This window comes from Colletes gigas, unplaced genomic scaffold, assembly GCF_013123115.1.
Source record: "Colletes gigas isolate AHSC1104 unplaced genomic scaffold, ASM1312311v1 Colletes_gigas_Sc00058, whole genome shotgun sequence".
Classification (NCBI taxonomy): Eukaryota; Metazoa; Arthropoda; class Insecta; order Hymenoptera; family Colletidae; genus Colletes; species Colletes gigas.
In genome coordinates this window covers 600,532-624,578 of record NW_025106687.1, presented here as the reverse complement: position 1 = coordinate 624,578, position 24,047 = coordinate 600,532, and the positions used below count along the sequence as shown (strand labels likewise).

Below are 24,047 nucleotides of genomic sequence, written 5' to 3'. Positions count from 1 at the left end.
TCTCGAAAAATATCTCGTCTTTTGAGGCGATCCAAAAAATTAAATCAATAACTTCAAATCATTCTGAAAAAATTATATTTAGTTACAGGGGTCAATTGCAATCAATTTTGGTCGTTAGACTTAACCCCGAAATCCTACCCAGTTTCGAGAAAAAAATTCGAGAATGTATGAAATTTTTCGAGAAAATTCAAAAATTTCTAAACGTTCTGAAAAAATTATATTCGGTTTCAGGGGTGAATTATAATCAGTTTTGGTCATTATGCATATCTCCGAAATCTTACGCATTTTGGAGAAAAAAATTCGAGAATGTATGAAATTTATCGAGAAAATTCAAAAATTTCAAATCGTTCTGAAAAAATTATTGTTGGTTTCAGGAGTCAATTGCAATCAATTTTGGTCGTTAGACTTAACCCCGAAATCCTACCCAGTTTCGAGAAAAAAATTCGAGAATGTATGAAATTTTTCGAGAAAATTCAAAAATTTCTAAACGTTCTGAAAAAATTATATTCGGTTTCAGGGGTGAATTATAATCAGTTTTGGTCATTATGCATATCTCCGAAATCTTACGCATTTTGGAGAAAAAAATTCGAGAATGTATGAAATTTATCGAGAAAATTGAAAAATTCCAAATCATTCTGAAAAAATTATTGTTGGTTTCAGGGGTCAATTGCAATCAATTTTGGTCATTAGACTTAACCCCGAAATCCTACCCATTTTCGAGAAAAAAATTCGAGAATGTAAATCACTATTTTATTCTCAGTATTGTATAAACAGAAAATTTTGTAATTTAATTGAACAATCACTAAAAAGTCTAAAATTATCCTTGCAACGTAAGTCAATTTGTTAAAATTTTATGAGTGATAATATTTGGCTATGTAAAATCCATATTTATAATTCCTTAATAAATGAATAATAATAAATATCGTGTGGAAGGAAATATTCGACCAACTCAAAGGTATTTTGTTTCCAAATTAAAAGATGGTCGAAAGAGGAAGTGCAGAAATAACAGAAAGAAACTAATATTCCGTCCCTTGGACTTTGTTCGATGGCGACACGAGTAGCGACCATCCCTTCGAAATTTCGGTCCACCATGAATTTTTCGATCGGCCAATTCCCAGCTGCGTCCAATATGAGATTCGTCCCCGGCATACGAGATTTTTTTTCCACCGTTTGGTTCCAGCGGCCGCAGCACACCCCCTGACCCCGATTTTTTGCCGCCACGTTTCGGTCACTCGCGATTCTCGCCTTCCAGCCGAGCCTAAGTTAATATTAATGGGGATATTTATGGGCGCGGGTCAACGGTAGTCACCGCCAGAGCACCACTGATAAAAGGAAATCTGAAAATGCCATGATTTATGGGGCTGCTGCACCCGTCCTCCACCTCCGCGGTATCGAGCTTCCCTTAAACGCTGAATAAGTTATGGGAGGGAGTTGTATTCTTATTTCGATCCGTGTACGTATGTCCCAGCTTCTGGAACCCTCCAGTAATTTCGAAAACCACGAATCACGCGTGAAATCGTCGATTTTCCTAAACGAGACGCGATTAACCTCGACTGTGGCGCCCCCTAGGTAGAATCCATCGACATAGATGGCGCTGCTACTAGTGACATTTACTCTAATTGCAAGCTTAATTCACGAACGTGAGTTATATTGCCCAAATCTCCAAATTTTGTATCAATTTTTCTAATTTTGACCTTAGTAAACCCTAATGTCTATTTCGCGGCGTAATAGATGATATCAAATTACACTTGGTTCAGTTTTTCGAAGATAAAAACCAGGAATTATGATGTTCCTTGAAAGACTACAAAAGGTAATCGTTAGAAATGGAGAATATATTGCTAAACAAAGTTATTTCGTCCCATGAAAAAATAAGGTTTGGGTTAGGTCTGGATTAGGTCTGGATTAGGTCTGGATTAGGTCTGGGTTAGGTCTGGATTAGATCTGAGATAGATCTGGGTTAGGTCTGGATTAGATTTGAGATAGATCTGGGTTAGGTCTGGGTTAGGTCTGGGTTAGGTCTGGGTTAGGTCTGGGTTAGGTCTGCGTTACGTCTGGGTTAGGTCTGAGTTAGGTCTGGGTTAGGTCTGGATTAGATCTGAGTTAGATCTGGGTTAGGTCTGGGTTAGGTCTGGATTAGATCTGAGTTAGGTCTGGGTTAGGTCTGGGTTAGGTCTGGGTTAGGTCTGGGTTAGGTCTGCATTACGTCTGGGTTAGGTCTGAGTTAGGTCTGGGTTAGATCTGGATTAGAACCCAGACCTAACCCAAAGTTAACCCAGACGTAACCCAGACCTAACCCAGATCTAATCCAGACCTAACCCAGACCTAACCCAGATCTAATCCAGACCTAACCCAAAGTTAATCCAGACCTAACCCAGACCTAACCCATACCTAATTCAGACCTAATCCAGACCTAACCCAGACCTAACTCAGATCTAATCCAGACCTAACCCAGACCTAACCCAGATCTAATCCAGACCTAACCCAGACCTAACCCAGATCTAATCCAGACCTAACCCAAAGTTAATCCAGACCTAACCCAGACCTAACCCATACCTAATTCAGACCTAATCCAGACCTAACCCAGACCTAACTCAGATCTAATCCAGACCTAACCCAGACCTAACCCAGATCTAATCCAGATCTAATCCAGACTTAACCCAGACCCTAGATCTGGGTTAGGTCTGGGTTAAGTCTGGATTAGATCTGAGTTAGGTCTGGATTAGATCTGAATTAGGTATGGGTTATTTATAAACTAAATATGTTTATTAACTACAACGTGATACGAAAAGTAATACTACATAACTAACTTGGAAAAATGACGATAATCTTATTATGTCGCTTCATGTTATTTTATTAAAAAAATTTGCAATACATGTATTTTCATTGTGGCTTATAATTGATAGTAACGAGAATATTGCAAAAATATTTTGACTCGATTCGATTCGTGAAGCTTTTATTTGTCACTTTCCCTCTTAATCTGTTGACTGTGGCGCCTCCTAGGGAAGAATCCATCCACATAGATGGCGCTGCGACTGGTGGACCAAAAATGTAGATTTAAGAGTCCATTCTTACGATTTAAGAAAATAATAAATGTAAATAAATTAAAATATCCAATTTCCATCCAATTTCATACCTAATCAATGGGTAAAACAGTAAAAAAAATGCAGAGGGCGTAAATTAACGCTTTTCGTATATATTGGTAGACTTGTAATATATATATATGGCTTTATATCGATAGAAATTCGGATGATCGAGGTTCTACCATAGAGTAATGTCCTTTAACGTAACCCTCAGTGACCGTGAACGATAAAAATGTTTCACTATCGTCTGGTGTAGCCTAGAAGGTTTACGTTTATTGAATACCAACCAGTAAATCACGCTGTAGTTTCAGTTAGAATGCATAGAAACTCCGGACCAACAGGACTAGCATTCCTTTCAACGTCTCTCCAAGCACCCAACAGTAAGAATAGATCATCGCTTGCCAAAAAATACGTGCAATTACCCAGCGAAATGCCTTCGCTGGCTTCAATGAAACGCTCGAGCGTCGAGCGTTGACCATTCTCCCTCGAACTGCCACTTTTCTAGTCGTAACACCGCCTTCGTTGGAACCCGGAAATATAAAGTTCAATGGAAAAGGCAAACGCGGTCAAACGCCCATGTAAATATTCATTACTTTCAACGAACAGAGGCGTTCCAGCTGAACTATGGAAGCACTCGTTGCTTCTCTGCTTCGAAAATTAAGATGATCGATTAATTATTTTTACACTAATTGGCAGCTTCCCTTGTTAGTTGCATCTCGATAAGTGGTAAATATTGGAAATCCGCGCTGGAATTCTTTCTGATAAATGACAGCGCGCGCAGACCTAATAAATGATGATGCACAAGGCGTGGTGGCGCAAGAAAATTATATAAAATTTCCCGAGTATGCGGATATAAAAGCGATTAGTCGAACGTGTTAGAAAACTAATCGATTTGGAGGCTACGCTTATAATTTATATGCTTTTCAAACGTTAGTTTCGATGTGGAAAAACTCTGCACCGTAGCCCGTGTTTGTAACTCTAAGTTACAGGAAGTAATTATTGGGAGCTTGTCATTATAGGATCACAAGATCATTCGAGCGTATTTACCATTTATTTTTTTCATTTTACGTCTTTATCGGACAAACTAACGGCTTTACACGTACGAAGTAAACATTCATTTACAACAAGGTGCAGCTCGAGATTTTCTAAATCACATCTTGATATTTAACAGTCATAGTAATCGAGGAAACCTGGTCGACTGGAAAAGTCACCAAATATTCTGTCAGCTATCTGGTTTCTCTAAAATGATTAATTTCGAAAAATGCTTCAGATAAAAGTTGTAGTCCAGAGCAAAATACACATTTCATGTCCTATTGATTTTCGTCACAAAGATGATACTTTCCGAGAAAAATGATAAATAATTCACTAATGCGGAGCCAATTCACTATTTTTCAGTTTTCATTTTACGTCTTTATCGGGCAAACTAACGGCGGTACACGTACGAAGTAAACATTCATTTACAACAAGGTGCAGCTCGAGATTTTCTAAATCACATCTTGATATTTAACAGTCATAGTAATCGAGGAAACCTGGTCGACAGGAAAAGTCACCAAATAAGTTTCTGTCAGCTACTTGGTTTCTCTGGTTTTTATACTCTGGATTCTTACGTATTTTATCGAGCTGATTGCTATTTAACAGTGAAAATTGGCGAAAATTGTATTTTCATAGCGGAAACCACGAAAAAACCGTAAAAATCATAGTTTTTTTTATTTAGTTCCGTAAATAATAGGAATTTTGAAAAATGCTTCAAATAAAAGTTGTAGATCAGAGCAAAATACACATTTTATGTCGTATTGATTTTCGTCACAAAGATGATACTTTCCGAGAAAAATGATAAATAATCCACTAATGCGGAGCCAATTCACTATTTTTCAGTTTTCATTTTACGTCTTTATCGGGCAAACTAACGGCGGTACACGTACGAAGTAAACATTCATTTACAACAAGGTGCAGCTCGAGATTTTCTAAATCACATCTTGATATCTAACAGTCATAGTAATCGAGGAAACCTAATCGACTGGAAAAGTCACCAAATAAGTTTCTGTCAGCTACTTGGTTTCTCTGGTTTTTATACTCTGGATTCATACGTATTTTATCGAGCTGATTGCTATTTAACAGTGAAAATTGGCGAAAATTGTATTTTCATAGCGGAAACCACGAAAAAACCGTAAAAATCATAGTTTTTTTTATTTAGTTCCGTAAATAATAGGAATTTTGAAAAATGCTTCAAATAAAAGTTGTAGATCAGAGCAAAATACACATTTCATGTCCTATTGATTTTCGTCACAAAGATGATACTTTCCGAGAAAAATGATAAATAATCCACTAATGCGGAGCCAATTCACTATTTTTCAGTTTTCATTTTACGTCTTTATCGGGCAAACAAACGGCGTTACACGTACGAAGTAAACATTCATTTACAACAAGGTGCAGCTCGAGATTTTCTAAATCACATCTTGATATTTAACAGTCATAGTAATCGAGGAAACCTAATCGACTGGAAAAGTCACCAAATAAGTTTCTGTCAGCTACTTGGTTTCTCTGGTTTTTATACTCTGGATTCTTACGTATTTTATCGAGCTGATTGCTATTTAACAGTGAAAATTGGCGAAAATTGTATTTTCATAGCGGAAACCACGAAAAAACCGTAAAAATCATAGTTTTTTTTATTTAGTTCCGTAAATAATAGGAATTTTGAAAAATGCTTCAAATAAAAGTTGTAGATCAGAGCAAAATACACATTTTATGTCGTATTGATTTTCGTCACAAAGATGATACTTTCCGAGAAAAATGATAAATAATCCACTAATGCGGAGCCAATTCACTATTTTTCAGTTTTTATGATATCGATCGATCCGCTTTGGTTTCGTTTTTTAGACTAAACACCATATCACTCCGATGTCTACAACTTTTGTCTGAAGTATTTTTCAAAATTTTCATTATTTACGGAGATAATTGAGAAAACTATGATTTTTTAGACCTAACACCCCATGTCACTGTGTCTACAACTTTTATTTGAAGTATTTTTCAAAATTTTCATTATTTACGGAAGTAATTGAGAAAACTAAAGATTTTTTAGACCAAACTATAATTTTTATTTGAAGTATTTTTCAAAATTTCTATTATTTATGGAAATAATTAAGAAAACTATGATTTTTATGGTTCGAAATGATCTAGAGTATAAATAAAAATTGAAAATATGTACTTTTCTGAAGTTTGTCCCGCCAGTTTCGACGCTCGATCGCGGAACGATGAAAAGAAAATGGCGTCGAATTATTCGTAGGAGCATCCGTAGTTCGGTCTTATTGCGCTGACGAAACGTAAAGGAGATATTTATGGCCGTGTACACGTGTTCCCACATACACTCCGATCTATATTTGGCCGCGTGGCTAACCCTGAATTCCTGCTTGAGTTTCTCGTGCGCGCGGTTATGCGAACGGGTGCGGTATGCCAGCATCCACAGGTTGCTCCCTCGAACAAGTGGTCTTGGGTGCGTGCCGATAATACCAGACGCATGGATATCGTTAATCTCTCCTAAAGATTCCCTCATGATTTTATTGCGCGTGTGCAGCTTCATTTTTCTGCGCAGGTCCCAGCATAAAATCAACCCCTAAGATAAGATAAGATAAGATTCGCCCTAAAGCTTGAACTTGAACTTGTAATAATGATGCTACAGGAATTAAATTTCATTGATATTCAACTTTATTGTCTGTTCACTTTTGTTCTGTAAGCCTCTGTGATGGCTAGAAACGAAAAGTAACAGTAAAAGATAGGTCCAGGAGCTCCACATTAAACCTGGAAAGAGTGTTCCTTGGAATGAAAGAGTAAAGAAGAAGAAAAACGAGATTACTTTCCAAAGAACCCAATCTAAAGCTCAAACTTGTAATAATGATGCTGCAGGAACTAAATCTCATTGATATTCCTATCATCGTCTGTTTTGTGAGCCTCTGTGATGGCTAGAAACGAAAAGTAACAGTAAAAAGGTAGCTACACTAGGTCCACTAGGTCCACTAGCTCCATTAAACCTGGAAAGAGTGTTCCTTGGAAAGAAAACTTTAAAAATCGGTGATCCGAACCATTCGAATCCACGTGGCTGATAGATAAGGTGTCGAAAAATGCGTCGTTTCACCATAAAAACCGTGGTCTCGGTCTTAAACATGCATTATGCACCGACGCGTAGCTGTTTTGCACAGAGCTCGCAGAAAGAGCGTTTCACCTCGCGTCTGAGGGAAAAAATTTATGTTAACCAGAGCACCGCGAGTCTTCGGGGCCCTGTTGTCGAGAATTAAGACATTCCCGGGCTAATAATTTTCATCCTCTGCCTTGCAAATGTTTTGTCCGCCTCGCCTCAGCTTTTCTTTCCTCGCCATCCACGGTTACCAACCCTTTCCACGCGTGGTAAAGTGATAAATTCGATATAACTACCCTTGAGGCATCATCGATGCAACCTGGACCTTCGATTAGGTGAATTTCGGTGACAATCGATCGATTTTTAGGGGGCAGGGGATTTTCCTGCGGTCAATAGGTGTCAGGCCAGGGGGAACGACGTGCCCCAAGGTGCGCTGCTCGAAGCCCAGCTCTGCAATTATGAGCTATACCACGTCGAACAGAGCCTCGTAACGAACTCACTATATTGCCGGGGCATTTCAAAACTGGCAGCGCGTAGACGCTTACCTGGGCCCCTCCCTGGGACCCCGTTCGACGCTCGGGGGACGGGACGGGCCCCGCTGTTAGTCCCGAGAATAATGTTTCGGAGATGAAAGAAAGAAACTTCGGGGAACTCGCTACACTGTGCATTCTCGATGTTGGTGACCTCGATCCAGGAAGATTCTGGCAGAAATCCTTGGATCATACCTCGAAACGATCACTCAGTGCCCTAATGGATGATTTTCATCGGGGGTGGAGAGACAGAGCCATCGAAAAGAGCTCCAAGTGTCTCCAATCCTCCGAAAATATATCTCTAGCTTTGTTTTGGTGAATAATTCGTTCAAAAGTCCCTAGCTGAGAGCTTCAAATGGTTTATTCCGAAGAATTCTTATGGTAGAACTGACATTTCGAAGCATATTGGGCCTAGTGACTGTTATTCTTCGATTCCATTAGCTTCGTGCGCATCAAAAGCTGTTTATTTGATCGAAATATGCTCCAATTTGCTTCAACGCACTTTTCCTCGGAAGATTTTACTGCCTAGATGCCTGTCTTAAAGGAATTCTGGTCTTCGGAATCGGTAAACTCTGAATTTCTAGGGAGATTCTGGGAGAGATCCTTGGATCGTGGCTCGAAACGATCACTCAGTGTCCTAATGGATGATTGTCATCGGGGGTGGAGAGACAGAGCCATCGAAAAGAGCTCCAAGTGTCCCCAATCCTCCGAAAATATATCTCTAGCTTTGTTTTGGTGAATAATTCGTTCAGAAGTCCTTAGCTGAGAGCTTCAAATGGTTTATTCCGAAGAATTCTTATGGTAGAACTGACATTTCGAAGCATATTGGGCCTAGTGACTGTTATTCTTCGATTCCATTAGCTTCGTGCGCATCAAAAGCTGTTTATTTGATCGAAATATGCTCCAATTTGCTTCAACGCACTTTTCCTCGGAAGATTTTACTGCCTAGATGCCTGTCTTAAAGGAATTCTGGTCTTCGGAATCGGTAAACTCTGAATTTCCAGGGAGATTCTGGGAGAGATCCTTGGATCGTGGCTCGAAACGATCACTCAGTGTCCTAATGGATGATTTTCATCGGGGGTGGAGAGACAGAGCCATCGAAACGAGCTCCAAGTGTCTCCAATCCTCCGAAAATATATCTCTAGCTTTGTTTTGGTGAATAATTCGTTCAGAAGTCCCTAGCTGAGAGCTTCAAATGGTTTATTCCGAAGAATTCTTATGGTAGAACTGACATTTCGAAGCATATTGGGCCTAGTGACTGTTATTCTTCGATTCCATTAGCTTTGTGCGCATCAAAAGCTGTTTATTTGATCGAAATATGCTCCAATTTGCATCAACGCACTTTTCCTCGGAAGATTTTACTGCCTAGATGCCTGTCTTAAAGGAATTCTGGTCTTCGGAATCGGTAAACTCTGAATTTCCAGGGAGATTCTGGGAGAGATCCTTGGATCGTGGCTCGAAACGATCACTCAGTGTCCTAATGGATGATTTTCATCGGGGGTGGAGAGACAGAGCCATCGAAACGAGCTCCAAGTGTCTCCAATCCTCCGAAAATATATCTCTAGCTTTGTTTTGGTGAATAATTCGTTCAAAAGTCCCTAGCTGAGAGCTTCAAATGGTTTATTCCGAAGAATTCTTACGGTAGAACTGACATTTCGAAGCATATTGGGCCTAGTGACTGTTATTCTTCGATTCCATTAGCTTTGTGCGCATCAAAAGCTATTTATCTGATCGAAATATGCTCCAATTTGCTTCAACGCACTTTTCCTCGGAAGATTTTACTGCCTAGATGCCTGTCTTAAAGGAATTCTGGTCTTCGGAATCGGTAAACTCTGAATTTCCAGGGAGATTCTGGGAGAGATCCTTGGATCGTGGCTCGAAACGATCACTCAGTGCCCTAATGGATGATTGTCATCGGGGGTGGAGAGACAGAGCCATCGAAAAGAGCTCCAAGTGTCTCCAATCCTCCGAAAATATATCTCTAGCTTTGTTTTGGTGAATAATTCGTTCAAAAGTCCCTAGCTGAGAGCTTCAAATGGTTTATTCCGAAGAATTCTTATGGTAGAACTGACATTTCGAAGCATATTGGGCCTAGTGACTGTTATTCTTCGATTCCATTAGCTTCGTGCGCATCAAAAGCTGTTTATTTGATCGAAATATGCTCCAATTTGCTTCAACACACTTTTCCTCGGAAGATTTTACTGCCTAGATGCCTGTCTTAAAGGAATTCTGGTCTTCGGAATCGGTAAACTCTGAATTTCTAGGGAGATTCTGGGAGAGATCCTTGGATCGTGGCTCGAAACGATCACTCAGTGTCCTAATGGATGATTGTCATCGGGGGTGGAGAGACAGAGCCATCGAAAAGAGCTCCAAGTGTCTCCAATCCTCCGAAAATATATCTCTAGCTTTGTTTTGGTGAATAATTCGTTCAAAAGTCCCTAGCTGAGAGCTTCAAATGGTTTATTCCGAAGAATTCTTATGGTAGAACTGACATTTCGAAGCATATTGGGCCTAGTGACTGTTATTCTTCGATTCCATTAGCTTCGTGCGCATCAAAAGCTGTTTATTTGATCGAAATATGCTCCAATTTGCTTCAACGCAATTTTCCTCGGAAGATTTTACTGCCTAGATGCCTGTCTTAAAGGAATTCTGGTCTTCGGAATCGGTAAACTCTGAATTTCTAGGGAGATTCTGGGAGAGATCCTTGGATCATAGCTCGAAATGATCACTCAGTGCCCTAATGGATGATTGTCATCGGGGGTGGAGAGCCAGAGCCATCGAAAAGAGCTCCAAGTGTCTCCAATCCTCCGAAAATATATCTCTAGCTTTGTTTTGGTGAATAATTCGTTCAGAAGTCCCTAGCTGAGAGCTTCAAATGGTTTATTCCGAAGAATTCTTATGGTAGAACTGACATTTCGAAGCATATTGGGCCTAGTGACTGTTATTCTTCGATTCCATTAGCTTCGTGCGCATCAAAAGCTGTTTATTTGATCGAAATATGCTCCAATTTGCTTCAACGCAATTTTCCTCGGAAGATTTTACTGCCTAGATGCCTGTCTTAAAGGAATTCTGGTCTTCGGAATCGGTAAACTCTGAATTTCTAGGGAGATTCTGGGAGAGATCCTTGGATCATAGCTCGAAATGATCACTCAGTGCCCTAATGGATGATTGTCATCGGGGGTGGAGAGCCAGAGCCATCGAAAAGAGCTCCAAGTGTCTCCAATCCTCCGAAAATATATCTCTAGCTTTGTTTTGGTGAATAATTCGTTCAGAAGTCCCTAGCTGAGAGCTTCAAATGGTTTATTCCGAAGAATTCTTATGGTAGAACTGACATTTCGAAGCATATTGGGCCTAGTGACTGTTATTCTTCGATTCCATTAGCTTCGTGCGCATCAAAAGCTGTTTATTTGATCGAAATATGCTCCAATTTGCTTCAACACACTTTTCCTCGGAAGATTTTACTGCCTAGATGCCTGTCTTAAAGGAATTCTGGTCTTCGGAATCGGTAAACTCTGAATTTCTAGGGAGATTCTGGGAGAGATCCTTGGATCGTGGCTCGAAACGATCACTCAGTGCCCTAATGGATGATTTTCATCGGGGGTGGAGAGCCAGAGCCATCGAAACGAGCTCCAAGTGTCTCCAATCCTCCGAAAATATATCTCTAGCTTTGTTTTGGTGAATAATTCGTTCAGAAGTCCCTAGCTGAGAGCTTCAAATGGTTTATTCCGAAGAATTCTTATGGTAGAACTGACATTTCGAAGCATATTGGGCCTAGTGACTGTTATTCTTCGATTCCATTAGCTTCGTGCGCATCAAAAGCTGTTTATTTGATCGAAATATGCTCCAATTTGCTTCAACGCAATTTTCCTCGGAAGATTTTACTGCCTAGATGGCTGTCTTAAGAAATTCTGGTCTTTAGAGTCAATGAACTCTGAATTTCTTTATTCTGTCTTCACTTTTATAGTGTTTAGGCCCCCCAAAACTGTTTTAAAATTGTTTCAAGCACTAAAATCGACATTGCAACTGTTTTTGAGCTCTAATTCTTGGGTCCTGCAGAGGAATTAGTTAGTTTTCATGTATCCAGTGTATTTAGTTTTTAGTTTTATAGTAAAAGTGATCTTTTGAGTCCAAAATATTGCAAAGTATCGCAAGATAATGTCTGTTCGTGATGGTTGCAAAGTGGGAGGTGTTTCTTGGCCAAAAGTGAGTTTCAGACGTCTGTTTTAAGTCCACGGCGAATCCCCGGGATTCCTCCGGCCGAAAATAAATCATTAAGCGTGAGATGCCGCTGGTAGCAGGAAACCAGATGTGGCTATAGGAGACATGTGTGTCCAGGCCATCGGATGACATTCGCTATATTTAGTCCTGTGGGAAAAAGGGGTTCCCGGAGACATAATTACACCTACGCGAAACCCCCTTCGTCGCTCCGAGAAATCGTTTCGACCGCGATCGACGATCTTTTGATATTTGATATTGAATATTCGATAGTTTTATCGATCTTTGTAACTCGTAGCGCCATCTTTCGTCGATTTTTCACATAAAAGTCCATGAATTTTTAACCCTTTCACTGCTAAAGGGTGTTTCACCCTATTTTGACTGATTTTCTCGCTATTGTTATACCAAAAAATGTTTCAACAGAGCCTCGAATGGTATCTAATGGAGCATATTCTAATATTATTAGTTTTCTCGCAAGTGGACCTGCAAAGGTCACATAAAGTTCAACTTTGTTTTTTTTAATGAAATAAGGTATTTTTTGATACATCAATCGATTCAGCTGGACAATCGTATTAATACGTCTATCATAAGTCTGTCAATATGTGATTGGTCCAGTGTTTTTTGTTAATTATTCAAAAACGAAGCCTCAGCCAACATTTTTGCAAAGAAAATTGTTCAGAATCGTCTCAACTACCTCCCATTTCTGGTTTTTACACTATTTACGGGACACCTTTGTATATCGGAAAGTAATTTACGTAAATTTATGCCCCCCTGCATTTTTTTTATTGGTTTTACCAAGTGATTCGATGTGGAATTGAATTAAAATTGAATAATTCAATTTATTTGCGTTTATTATTTTTATAAAATTATGTTAGTTTGCAGGGGTCAATTGCAATCAATTTTGGTCATCAGACATAACCTCGAAATCCTACCCAGTTTCGAGAAAAAAATTCGTGAATGTATGAAATTTGTCGCGAAAATTGAAAAATTCCAAATCATTCGGAAAAAATTATTGTTGGTTTCAGGGGTCAATTACAATCAATTTTGGTCATCAGACGTAACCTCGAAATCCTACCCAGTTTCGAGAAAAAAATTCGTGAATGTATGAAATTTGTCGCGAAAATTGAAAAATTCCAAATCATTCTGAAAAAATTATATTCGGTTTCAGGGGTCAATTATAATCAGTTTTGGTCATTATACATATCCCTGAAATCTTGCGCATTTTGGAGAAAAAAATTCGAGAATGTATGAAATTCTTCGACAAAATTGAAAAATTTCAAATCATTCTGAAAAAATTATTGCCGGTTTCAGGGGTCAATTACAATCAATTTTGGTCATCAGACATAACCTCGGAATCCTACCCAATTTCGAGAAAAAAATTCAATAGTGGCGGAACTTTAAACGTTAATAACTTTTTAACGAAGCCTCCAATTAACAAATTATTATTCTTCATTTTCGTCGTATTTTCGCCTCTTGAATCTACATTTTTTGGTACATTTTTGGTCACTAGTTACAGCGACACGCGACGGTGGCGCCATCTATGTCGATGGATTCTTCCTAGGGGGCGCTGCTGTCAAAAGTTTAATGACAATGCAACGTAGTTATTAGTAATGTTAGAAAACTAATATTGTGGCGAAAAAATCAGGCAGATAATTGTTACCAGAATGATACATGAATTTATTATTATTTGATACAAACCACACAAGAACAAAAGATACTCTGTATGCATTGACTTTTCTCAACAAGTAATAACTTGAAAGTAATTTAGTAATGAGAATTTTTAGTTTTTGATTATTGTATAGTAAAAATTATCTCAGCGAAGAAGCGTCCATTTTTGTGTGAGGAATTCACTTGTTGGATTTCATAGTTTTTCGAAGAGTAGAGATTACAAGTGATTTCTTGCGATCGGAGGGTTGATCCACAGAGCAAATAAATAGATCGTGTTATCGTGAACATTTGGTAATGCACGAGGACGGTTTCCTGGACGAAACGAACGGATCGAGAGATCCACGTGGCTCCAGTTCCATGTGGAGACTCGTGATCCCACGTGTGATCCACGAAGACGCGTGGGAAGAGACTCCGTACGGATGTCGACAGCTGCCCACACGTGTCATTTATGTGCATCGCTGAATATCCATGACTCTTTTGCTCTCTTTCGATAGCACTTTTCAAGGAGGACACTATCGTGAGATTTTACAACCGAGATCTATCGTCAGGTTTCATGTGTAGTGGTCCTGAACTGTTTCTAGAAAACAATATAGGGGTCAAAGTTAGAAATTTCATTTTTATCATTTAGGACCATATTGGTTTTTGTAAATAGTTGTAAATAATGTATGTCGAGCTTCGTTTTATCGTAGAAAACAATGCAAGTGCCAATGAGGTCGCTTGAAACATAATAAAATAGATTTTTAATTGAAAATTAAAAGATCGTATTAAAGATTCTCGACGAAATTGAAAAATTTCGAATCGTTCTGGAAAAATTATTTTCGGTTTCAGGGGTCAATTATAATCATATTTGGTCATTAGACTTAACCCCGAAATCTTGCGCATTTTCGAGAAAAAAATTCGAGAATTTATGAAATTTTTCGACAAAATTGAAACAATTCAAATCATTCTAGAAAAATTATATTTAGTTACAGGGGTCAATTACAATCATTTTTGGTCATTAGACTTAACCCCAAAATCCTACCTAGTTTCGAGAAAAAAATTCGAGAATCTATGAAATTTTTCGAGAAGATTCAAAAATTTCTAATCGTTCTGAAAAAATTATATTCGGTTTCAGGGGTGAATTATAATCAGTTTTGGTCATTATACATATCCCCGAAATCTTGCGCATTTTGGAGAAAAAAATTCGAGAATCTATGAAATTTTTCGAGAAGATTCAAAAGTTTCTAATCGTTCTGAAAAAATTATTGTTGGTTTCAGGGGTCAATTGCAATCAATTTTGGTCATTAGACTTAACACCGAAATTCTACCCATTTTCGAGAAAAAAAATTCCTAATCGAAAATATAATTTATGGCCAGAATGTTGCCCGAAAATTTCATGCGAATCTTTAAAATGTCATAACTTCTGAACGGATTGAAGGATTTTAATGTTTCAACGGGCAAACAACGCGTATTTTGGCGAAGAATATGTGGGAATTCTAATAATAGTGAAAAAATTGTCCCTTGACCCCGTAAAATTAGAAAAACCCCATAACAATGGTCCAATTTTCAAACGGCCATAATTCCTACAATAGTGAACATATTTCAATGAAACTTTTTTCTGACGTAGAGCTCATGGGTACATATAAAAAAGTATTAGACATCTTTTCTGTAGGGCGGCAAACAAGATTATTAAAAATGGAAAACGAATTTCCAAGAAATATTGACAGGGGTTGCTGCTGGAATTTTTCGGTGAAAAAGAAATTTTTTGAATCGTCCTAAAAAAATTATTTTCGGTTGCAGGTGTCAATTACAATCATTTTTTATGAATACACGTACCCTCGAAATCCTATCCATTTTCGGGGAAAAAATTCGAGAAGGTATGAAATTTTTCGACAAAATTGAAAAATTTCTAATCGTTCTGAAAAAATTATATTCAGCTGAAGGGACCAATTACAATCATTTTTGGTGAATACACATACCCTCGAAATCCTATCCATTTTCGGGGAAAAAATTCGAGAAGGTATGAAATTTTTCGAGAAAATTCAAAAATTTCAAATCGTTCTGAAAAAATTATATTAGGTTTCAGGGGTGAATTATAATCAGTTTTGGTCATTATACATATCCCCGAAATCTTGCGCATTTTTGAGAAAAAAATTCGAGAATCTATGAAATTTTTCGACAAAATTGAAAAATTCCAAATCATTCTGAAAAAATTATATTCGGTTTCAGGGGTGAATTATAATCAGTTTTGGTCATTATACATATCCCCGAAATCTTGCGCATTTTGGAGAAAAAAATTCGAGAATGTATGAAATTTTTTGACAAAATTAAAATATTTCGAATCGTTCTAAAAAAATTATTTTCCATCGCATGGGTCAATTACAATCAATTTTGGTCATTAGACATACCCCCGAAATCCTACCAATTTTCGAGAAAAAAAATTCCTAATCGAAAATGTAATTTATGGCCCGAAAATTTCATGCGAATCTTTAAAATGTCATAACTTCTGAACGGATTGAAGGATTTTAATGTTTCAACGGGCAAACAACGCGTATTTTGGCGAAGAATATGTGGGAATTCTAATAATAGTGAAAAAATTGTCCCTTGACACCGTAAAATTAGAAAAACCCCATAACAATGGTCCAATTTTCAAACGGCCATAATTCCTACAATAGTGAACATATTTCAATGAAACTTTTTTCTGACGTAGAGCTGATGGGTACATATAAAAAAGTATTAGACATCTTTTCTGTAGGGCGGCAAACAAGATTATTAAAAATGGAAAACGAATTTCCAAGAAATATTGACAGGGGTTGCTGCTGGAATTTTTCGGTGAAAAAGAAATTTTTTGAATCGTCCTAAAAAAATTATTTTCGGTTGCAGGTGTCAATTACAATCATTTTTTATGAATACACGTACCCTCGAAATCCTATCCATTTTCGGGGAAAAAATTCGAGAAGGTATGAAATTTTTCGACAAAATTGAAAAATTCCAAATCATTCTGAAAAAATTATATTCGGTTTCAGGGGTCAATTATAATCAGTTTTGGTCATTATACATATCCCTGAAATCTTGCGCATTTTGGAGAAAAAAATTCGAGAATGTATGAAATTCTTCGACAAAATTGAAAAATTTCAAATCATTCTGAAAAAATTATTGCCGGTTTCAGGGGTCAGTTACGATCAATTTTGGTTATTAGACTTAACCCCGAAATCCTACCCAGTTTCGAGAAAAAAATTCGAGAATGTATGAAATTTTTCGAGAAAATTGAAAAATTTCAAATCGTTCTAAAAAAATTATATTCGTTTGCAGGGGTCATTTACAATAATTTTTGGTGAATAGACCTACCCTCGAATTCCTACCCATTTTCGAGAAAAAAATTCAAACACCCTTTTGTTTTTATTAATTTCATAAAATTTTTGTTTGATTTCAGATCGATACGCCGATAGAAAACGAGGCAGACGTAACGGCGGACGCGAGCAACCCCGAGGTCACCTTCCCGGAAAAGGGCTTCAAGGGTGAGTGAAAGATCACGGAAAATTATACCATACTCGCCGATATTATTTTCACTAATTACCATTTAACGTATTATTCCAACAGAGAATACTCGTTCGCTTTACACGCTTTAAAAACCTCAATTTTCGCTTAAGTTCATCTATCTCTATATTTCCACTGAAATGTTTTCATTAAATTTACAATTCAATTTTCACGACTGAATTCTTGGTTGATATTATTGTTTATTTAACGATTTAAAACAAAATCATTCTCCAGATTATAACACAATCGTCCATTTGATCCATTAATCTCTGTGAAATTTTAAAAAAATCCATTTTTTTTCAGATATTGTTCAATGTTTCCGTTAATTTATTACTTAATTTTAGTATGAAAGTTCAAATGTATTTTTCTCGGAATTTTTTCATCCGTTGTAGATGAAATTTCTGAAACTATATGGCTGATTTGTGCACCAATAAATTTCCATTATGATTTTTTAATGGTACACATATACACAGCAGTCGAAAGAATTAAAATATATTATCACATTTTTATATTACTTATGTGCAAAATATATTTCATATAATCAGAAAAAAAAATGCTACGAAATGTAGTCTCAACGAGAAAAATGAGAATTTTCTTCACGAGAATTACTCTTTTCTTAAAATCTTTTATTGTGCCAATAAAACAATTATAAATATATATACAGAAGGGTACAATAACCCTAAATGAACTAATGGCTCAACATAGAGCTCGAGTAATCTTAACATTAAATAATGTCAGTCGCATTTAATGCTTCTTACAAGACAGTTTTAACAATAGTTACTTATACTAGGGGCAAGATTTAATATTTTGTATTGAAAAATGGCACCAAAAACTCTTTACACGACTGGGACATTGTCAAGTCGTTCGAGGAGTGTATATATAGTAATCGAGGGGTCGTGAGAGCGCTTGTGAGAGCGCGAAGCCCTCTGGTGGCGAGCATAGGTGGCGCCACCACAAAGCGTACTTTAGATTCTCACAATAGTAATAACCAAACTTCGTAGAGGGTTCTTTCAACCCCTAAATACAATAATTCTTATCTTACTTGAGTTTTTGTTATATTTTTGCATATTAAATGCATTCTATAGTGTTTTGACAATCTAAATTCCCCATAAATGCATAAATATCCGCAGTCTAGTAATAACCAAAACGATCTAATAAATCAGTAGATCGAAATTTAATCATTTATAAACTGATCTGCCTTATCTTCACCCATTTTATGATTCATAATCTTTTCCCGTGGCAATCTGACATACACGTACGTAGTTTGTAAATTATTAATTATTAATTAGTTGATATAAGCACTCTGCCTTGGACGACTGAGATATTGGAAAGTCGCGAGAGCGCTTGTGAGAGCGCGGGGCCCTCTGGTGGCGTGCATAGGTGGCGCCACCACACAACCAGGCTCGAAAACACATTTTCTGCGTATCCGTGCATTTGAAACCACAATACTGAGTTAACAATTGCAGATTACGCTGAGTTAGCAATTTCCCTTCGGGTCTTTTTCGGTCTCTCGCGGCATTCTAGGCCGAAGAGACGGAGATAATGCAATAATAAGTATAAGTTAGGTGGAAAGAGGGCCGGAGATCGGGGGAACCAGTGCTCCTCGCAATCTTCAGGTGCCGGACTGATTATTATGTCGTTCCGAACGGGGCCCCGAGCATTTTCACGAGCACTCTGAATGGCTTCGTTGCGTTTCCTCGCGAAGCCCGTCTCCGATGGTCTTATTTTAAACGGTTTGCTCGGTTTCAAATCGAGGTATCGGTTCTTAGCGATCAGCGAGCCTCCGAGTAACCTAGTTCCAAGCAAAATCCTTGCTGGACAAAACATTTTAACGAATAATTGACTTTTGTCTTATTTTGGCCTCGAAAATCCCCCATTAAAATTTCTCCTAAATTCGCAGATTCCCTATACCTGTTCGAAGGGCCTTTTTCAAGTCGATTCTGAACAGAACGATTAATCCGTGGATATTGATATTCGAGATGTTTTACAAAAGCAGTTCGAAGCGTTCAGGTCGCGAGTCTTGTTAATGCAACACGGTGGACAGGTGCATCTTTCTCATTCCCTCTCCTTTGCGTTCTTGTGACTCTTAAACGCGCGGGCAACGATCACGATAATGTCTTCATCTCTTACTTTCCGCGAGCGGCGGCCAGCTCGCGCGCGCGGATCCCGCTTCTTATCTGCGTCGAGCTTTTTGCGATAATAGCGCGTGTAATTCTAGCGGCTGGCAAAAAGCTCCGAAGAGGGTGGGGGGGGAATTGATATGGTGCTGCTTTTGAAAGAGCTCGACGAGGTTCGCGAACGATCAACCTGATCAGTGACTATAATTTTTTCATTTCAAACCGATTTCTCCGACCCACTGTCGTTAACAATTAAACTCGACCTTTCTACTAATTGCAATCTTCAAATTGAATATGTTGACCGTGGTGAAATTTTCAATATAAGTATAAAAGAAAGTCAAAAAGTAGAAAAATCAAAAATTGGTGGGAAACCTGACCAAAAATTCTATTTTCTTTTTGTAAGAATTTATCTCAAAATTTTAACCCTTTCTGGATACCTCATTGAAACTGAGACGAGATTTAACTATAATAGATGTATAAAGAAGAAATCTTTATAATAGTGGCCTTGATAATATATTTCAAGGTCATCGAAATTGATGAGGAATCGCTAAAGTTTTACCAGTAAAGTAATTACCAAAAAACTACAAAAAAAAAAACAAAAGGAAAGGGAGAAAAACTTGGCCCAACAGCAGCGCCATCTAGCGGCATTACTTAGTAACAAAAAGACGCGAGATTTAAACTGAATATTCCAACAGTACTGGATTTTTAGAAACTTGAAAAGAGTCCCTTAAACTTCGAAAAAGATAAGAATGGAAACTTTAATTTTAACGTTGTTGCATGAGAATTCTCCCTTAATTATTTACAAAGATGGAAAATATGTGGAAAAAAGTCACCAGGAAGTTACTGTTCAGCGAAATATCGAGATGACTTGAATTGGAGGAGGTTAAAGGATCGAGAAAGTTGCAACGCGGCCCTTGAAAATAATATACGTTACTAATTTCGAGCACAACCACCGTTTCTGACACGTTCACCCTCCCACCGAGGGGGTGGCTGTCTCATGAATGTGCCGCGGAGTTTCGTGAGCTCCTCCTTAATGAACCGAGTTCGCGAAAACCATTAATAACCGAAAGCCAAGTCCTGGAAAGAGAGGGAACCGTGCCGCGAAAGGGATGGAAACTTACAACCCCGTGAGAACCCCTCCGTGTGTTCGCCGGAAATACTTTCGTTCGAAGGAAGAAGAATTCGAAAGTTCCAACATTCCACGCGAATCGTTGGACGGAAAAACTGATAGCAGAAAAGTAGTGGAAACTGCACTTTGGTGAAAATTTTCCGAGCATTCGTGGTACAGGAAATTTTATTCGCGAATAACGAATTAGGTCTGGGTTAGGTCTGGGTTAGGTCTGGGTTAGGTCTGCATTACGTCTGGGTTAGGTCTGGGTTAGGTCTGGACTAGATCTGAGTTAGATCTGGGTTAGGTCTGGATTAGATCTGAGTTAGATCTGGGTTAGGTCTGGATTAGATCTGAATTAGATCTGGGTTAGGTCTGGGTTAGGTCTGGGTTAGATCTGGATAAGATCTGGGTTAGGTCTGGGTTAGGTCTGGATTAGATCTGGGTTAGGTCTGGGTTAGGTCTGAATTAACTTTGGGTTAGGTCTGGATTAGATCTGGGTTAGGTCTGGGTTAGGTCTGGATTAGATCTGGATTAGATCTGGGTTAGGTCTGGGTTAGGTCTGGATTAGATCTGGGTTAGGTCTGGGTTAGGTCTGGATTAGATCTGAGTTAGATCTGGGTTAGGTCTGGATTAGGTCTGGGTTAGGTCTGGGTTAGGTCTGGATTAGATCTGAGTTAGATCTGGGTTAGGTCTGGGTTAGACCTGGATTAGAACCCAGACCTAACCCAAAGTTAATCCAGACCTAACCCAGACCTAACCCAGATCTAATCCAGATCTAATCCAGACCTAACCCAGACCTAACCCAGATCTAATCCAGACCTAACCCAGACCTAACCCAGATCTAATCCAGATCTAATCCAGACCTAACCCAGACCTAACCCAGATCTAATCCAGACCTAACCCAAAGTTAATCCAGACCTAACCCAGACCTAACCCAGATCTAATCCAGACCTAACCCAGACCTAACCCAGATCTTATCCAGATCTAACCCAGACCTAACCCAGATCTAATCCAGATCTAATCCAGACCTAACCCAGACCCTAGATCTGGGTTAGGTCTGTGTTAGGTCTGGATAAGATCTGAGTTAAGTCTGGGTTAGGTCTGTAATAGGTATGGGTTAGGTTTGGATTAGATCTGAGTTAGATCTTGGTTAGGTCTGGATTAGATCTAGATTAGGTCTGGGTTAGGTCTGGATTAGATCTGAATTAGGTCTGTATTAGGTTTGGGTCAGGTCTGGGTTAGGTCTGGAAGAAAAATTAGATTTTCCTTTTTTAAATGCTTTTTGCAATAAAATTAGACCCTTTATAATGTTTTACAATTTTTTTTTGAGACAGATCTTTCTCCTAATGCGAAGAATAAGGCACCAACGCATACGCAACGATATATCGTCGTTCGGCACTAAAAGGTTTAACAATGGGAGAGGCTTTGTTACCCTGGTAACGTTTAGGTATGATTCCACTGTGGCAACACTATGCGACTTGTAACATGCCACATGTCGTTCGGTAACACTATGCGATCTGTAGCATGCTACTTGTCATTAACTGACGACATTACTCGTTCAATCTTGTCGATTCGACAAAACAATATGAAACAATCCCGCGTTTCTTTATTTCGGAAAGGAAACAAATGAATGTGTAGGAAATACACATGTCAAGTGTCTACATAACATAAAATTATGTCTCGTCGCATGGGTCATTGCCGCATGCTACATGTTGCCTCAGTGGAATCACGCCTTAAGAAACATATCTGCCGCTGGGTTTCTTACGTTGCCGATTTAATCGATAAACAAACATGAAAACGAGATATCTCGTGACTAGTACGCAACGTGTTAACAACAAGAAACGCAAGAAGACAAACGCGAAGCGATGGACGGTCTCATCAAGGGACACGGGATTCCATCAAAGAGCACAGAAACGGTTCTCACCCTCTTGGGGGGGTGAACGAGGAAGACGTTCGAAAGGTGGCGGTGTCTGGCAGCCCTAATGCGATGTATCAATATACGTGGGTGCCGGTGATGGGCCAATATCGCATAAGTGGCCCGATTCGCCGTCATTTGTTACGTTTTGTTCCGGGGTCTAAGTAATTTAAGAGTCACCCTTTGCTGGCCACCCCCTCAAACCATGGAGATACGCCATGGAGAGAGACGGGTGGCTGCACTTCGCCTCCATTCTTCGGCAAATCGCGGCATATTTGTCAGATTTTTGTTCGAGAACAAAACCTCGACGACCTTCCTTCTTCCTGACGTAGGGGGGGTGGGTTCAGGGGGTTGGGAGTTAAGTGGATTGGTTTCGTCGGAGATCGGTACGTCTGAACGCCGACTTAATTCGAACCACTGCCAGGAACACTCGATTCCATGATCTCAGATTCTGTCTTCTTGATTTTTTCCAAGAATTTTCGACCCACCAGAGGGCTTCGCGCTCTCGCAAGCGCTCGATCGACTTCCCAATATCTCAGTCGTCCAAGGCAGAGTGCTTATACTAACCAATTAATAATTAATAATTTCCAAACTACGTACGTATGTCAGATTGCCACGGGAAAAGATTATGAATCATAAAATAAAAATTAATAATTCTTTTTTTAATTAATATACTCTCTGTGACAATTCTTACAATTTAAATAATAATAGTGTCAATTTTTAAAAATTTCATCAGAAATTTTCTCTGAAAATTCTCAAAAAATAGTAATCTTAAAGAAAATAAATTAGAAATAATAATCTTAAAGAAAATAAATTAAAAATAATAATCTTAAAGAAAATAAATTAAAATATAATTAATTTTCTGAGCCTTACAAAGCTATATATATTTCATTAAAAAAATACTAAATATTAACTCGTGGTTTTCCAAGGTATTTCTTTAATCATAATATTTTTTCTCATCATTTTATTCTTCTTTTTTTTTCTTTTTTTTTTTTATTAATATTATATGATAATGATCAGCTAAAATATTCAACGAATTAAAATAATTTCTACTTTGAGTTTTCATTTCAGATAAATCGTATTTCACTTTCAGGATAACGAAGTACTGATTTACGAGGAAAAAAGAGGTTTCGATTTTTTAAACCGGTCCAAGGTGATTAACTCCTTAACGAGCTGAAATGTCTTCCTTCGCGTTGTTGTTCATCAGACACTTGCCTATATTTAACTCTCGATTATAATGATTTTATAAACGTAAATTACGTTCATCAAGGGAAGGGAATTTTCTCTAAGAAAAATTTATTATTTTTCTGGTATCAGACAATCTCCATTACACTTGCAACATTGTTAATTACACAGAATTTAGTGTTATATGTATAATATATTGTAAAACAAATGACTTTTACAAAAATATTATTGTTAAAAGTTGAAAGAAGTTATAAAATGCCAAGATTCATATTTTAATAAATGAATCCATCTTGAAACAAAAATATATTTCTTTAATTTGGTACCTGATAACAAAGTTGTGCAAATTTTCTTCTAAACTATCTTTCGTTTATGTCTTTTTTTAAAAGTTTAAGGTGAGTTTTTTTAAATCGTTAAAAAAATATTTCATGTCTTTTATTCTGTTTTATTTACAATTTAATAATATCAGAAATCAAGATGAAGCAACAAAACGACTAATATTATTATAATAGTTACCTGAAACTTTGGTTAAACTTTGGTATAGAATTTGAACAGATTGAATTGAAATAATAAATTAAAATTAC

The 24,047-nt window shown here is 37.9% G+C and overlaps 1 protein-coding gene across 1 annotated transcript in view; it reads left to right on the top strand.

Moving 5' to 3' along the window:
- LOC122403520 (ubiquitin carboxyl-terminal hydrolase 48-like) overlaps positions 1-24,047 on the top strand; it is a 71,291-nt gene that overhangs the window by 41,980 nt on the left and 5,264 nt on the right. The window contains exon 4 of the mRNA XM_043407076.1: positions 17,035-17,119. Within this exon, the coding sequence (XP_043263011.1) occupies positions 17,035-17,119 (85 nt within the window). The remainder of the gene's footprint in view (positions 1-17,034; positions 17,120-24,047) is intronic.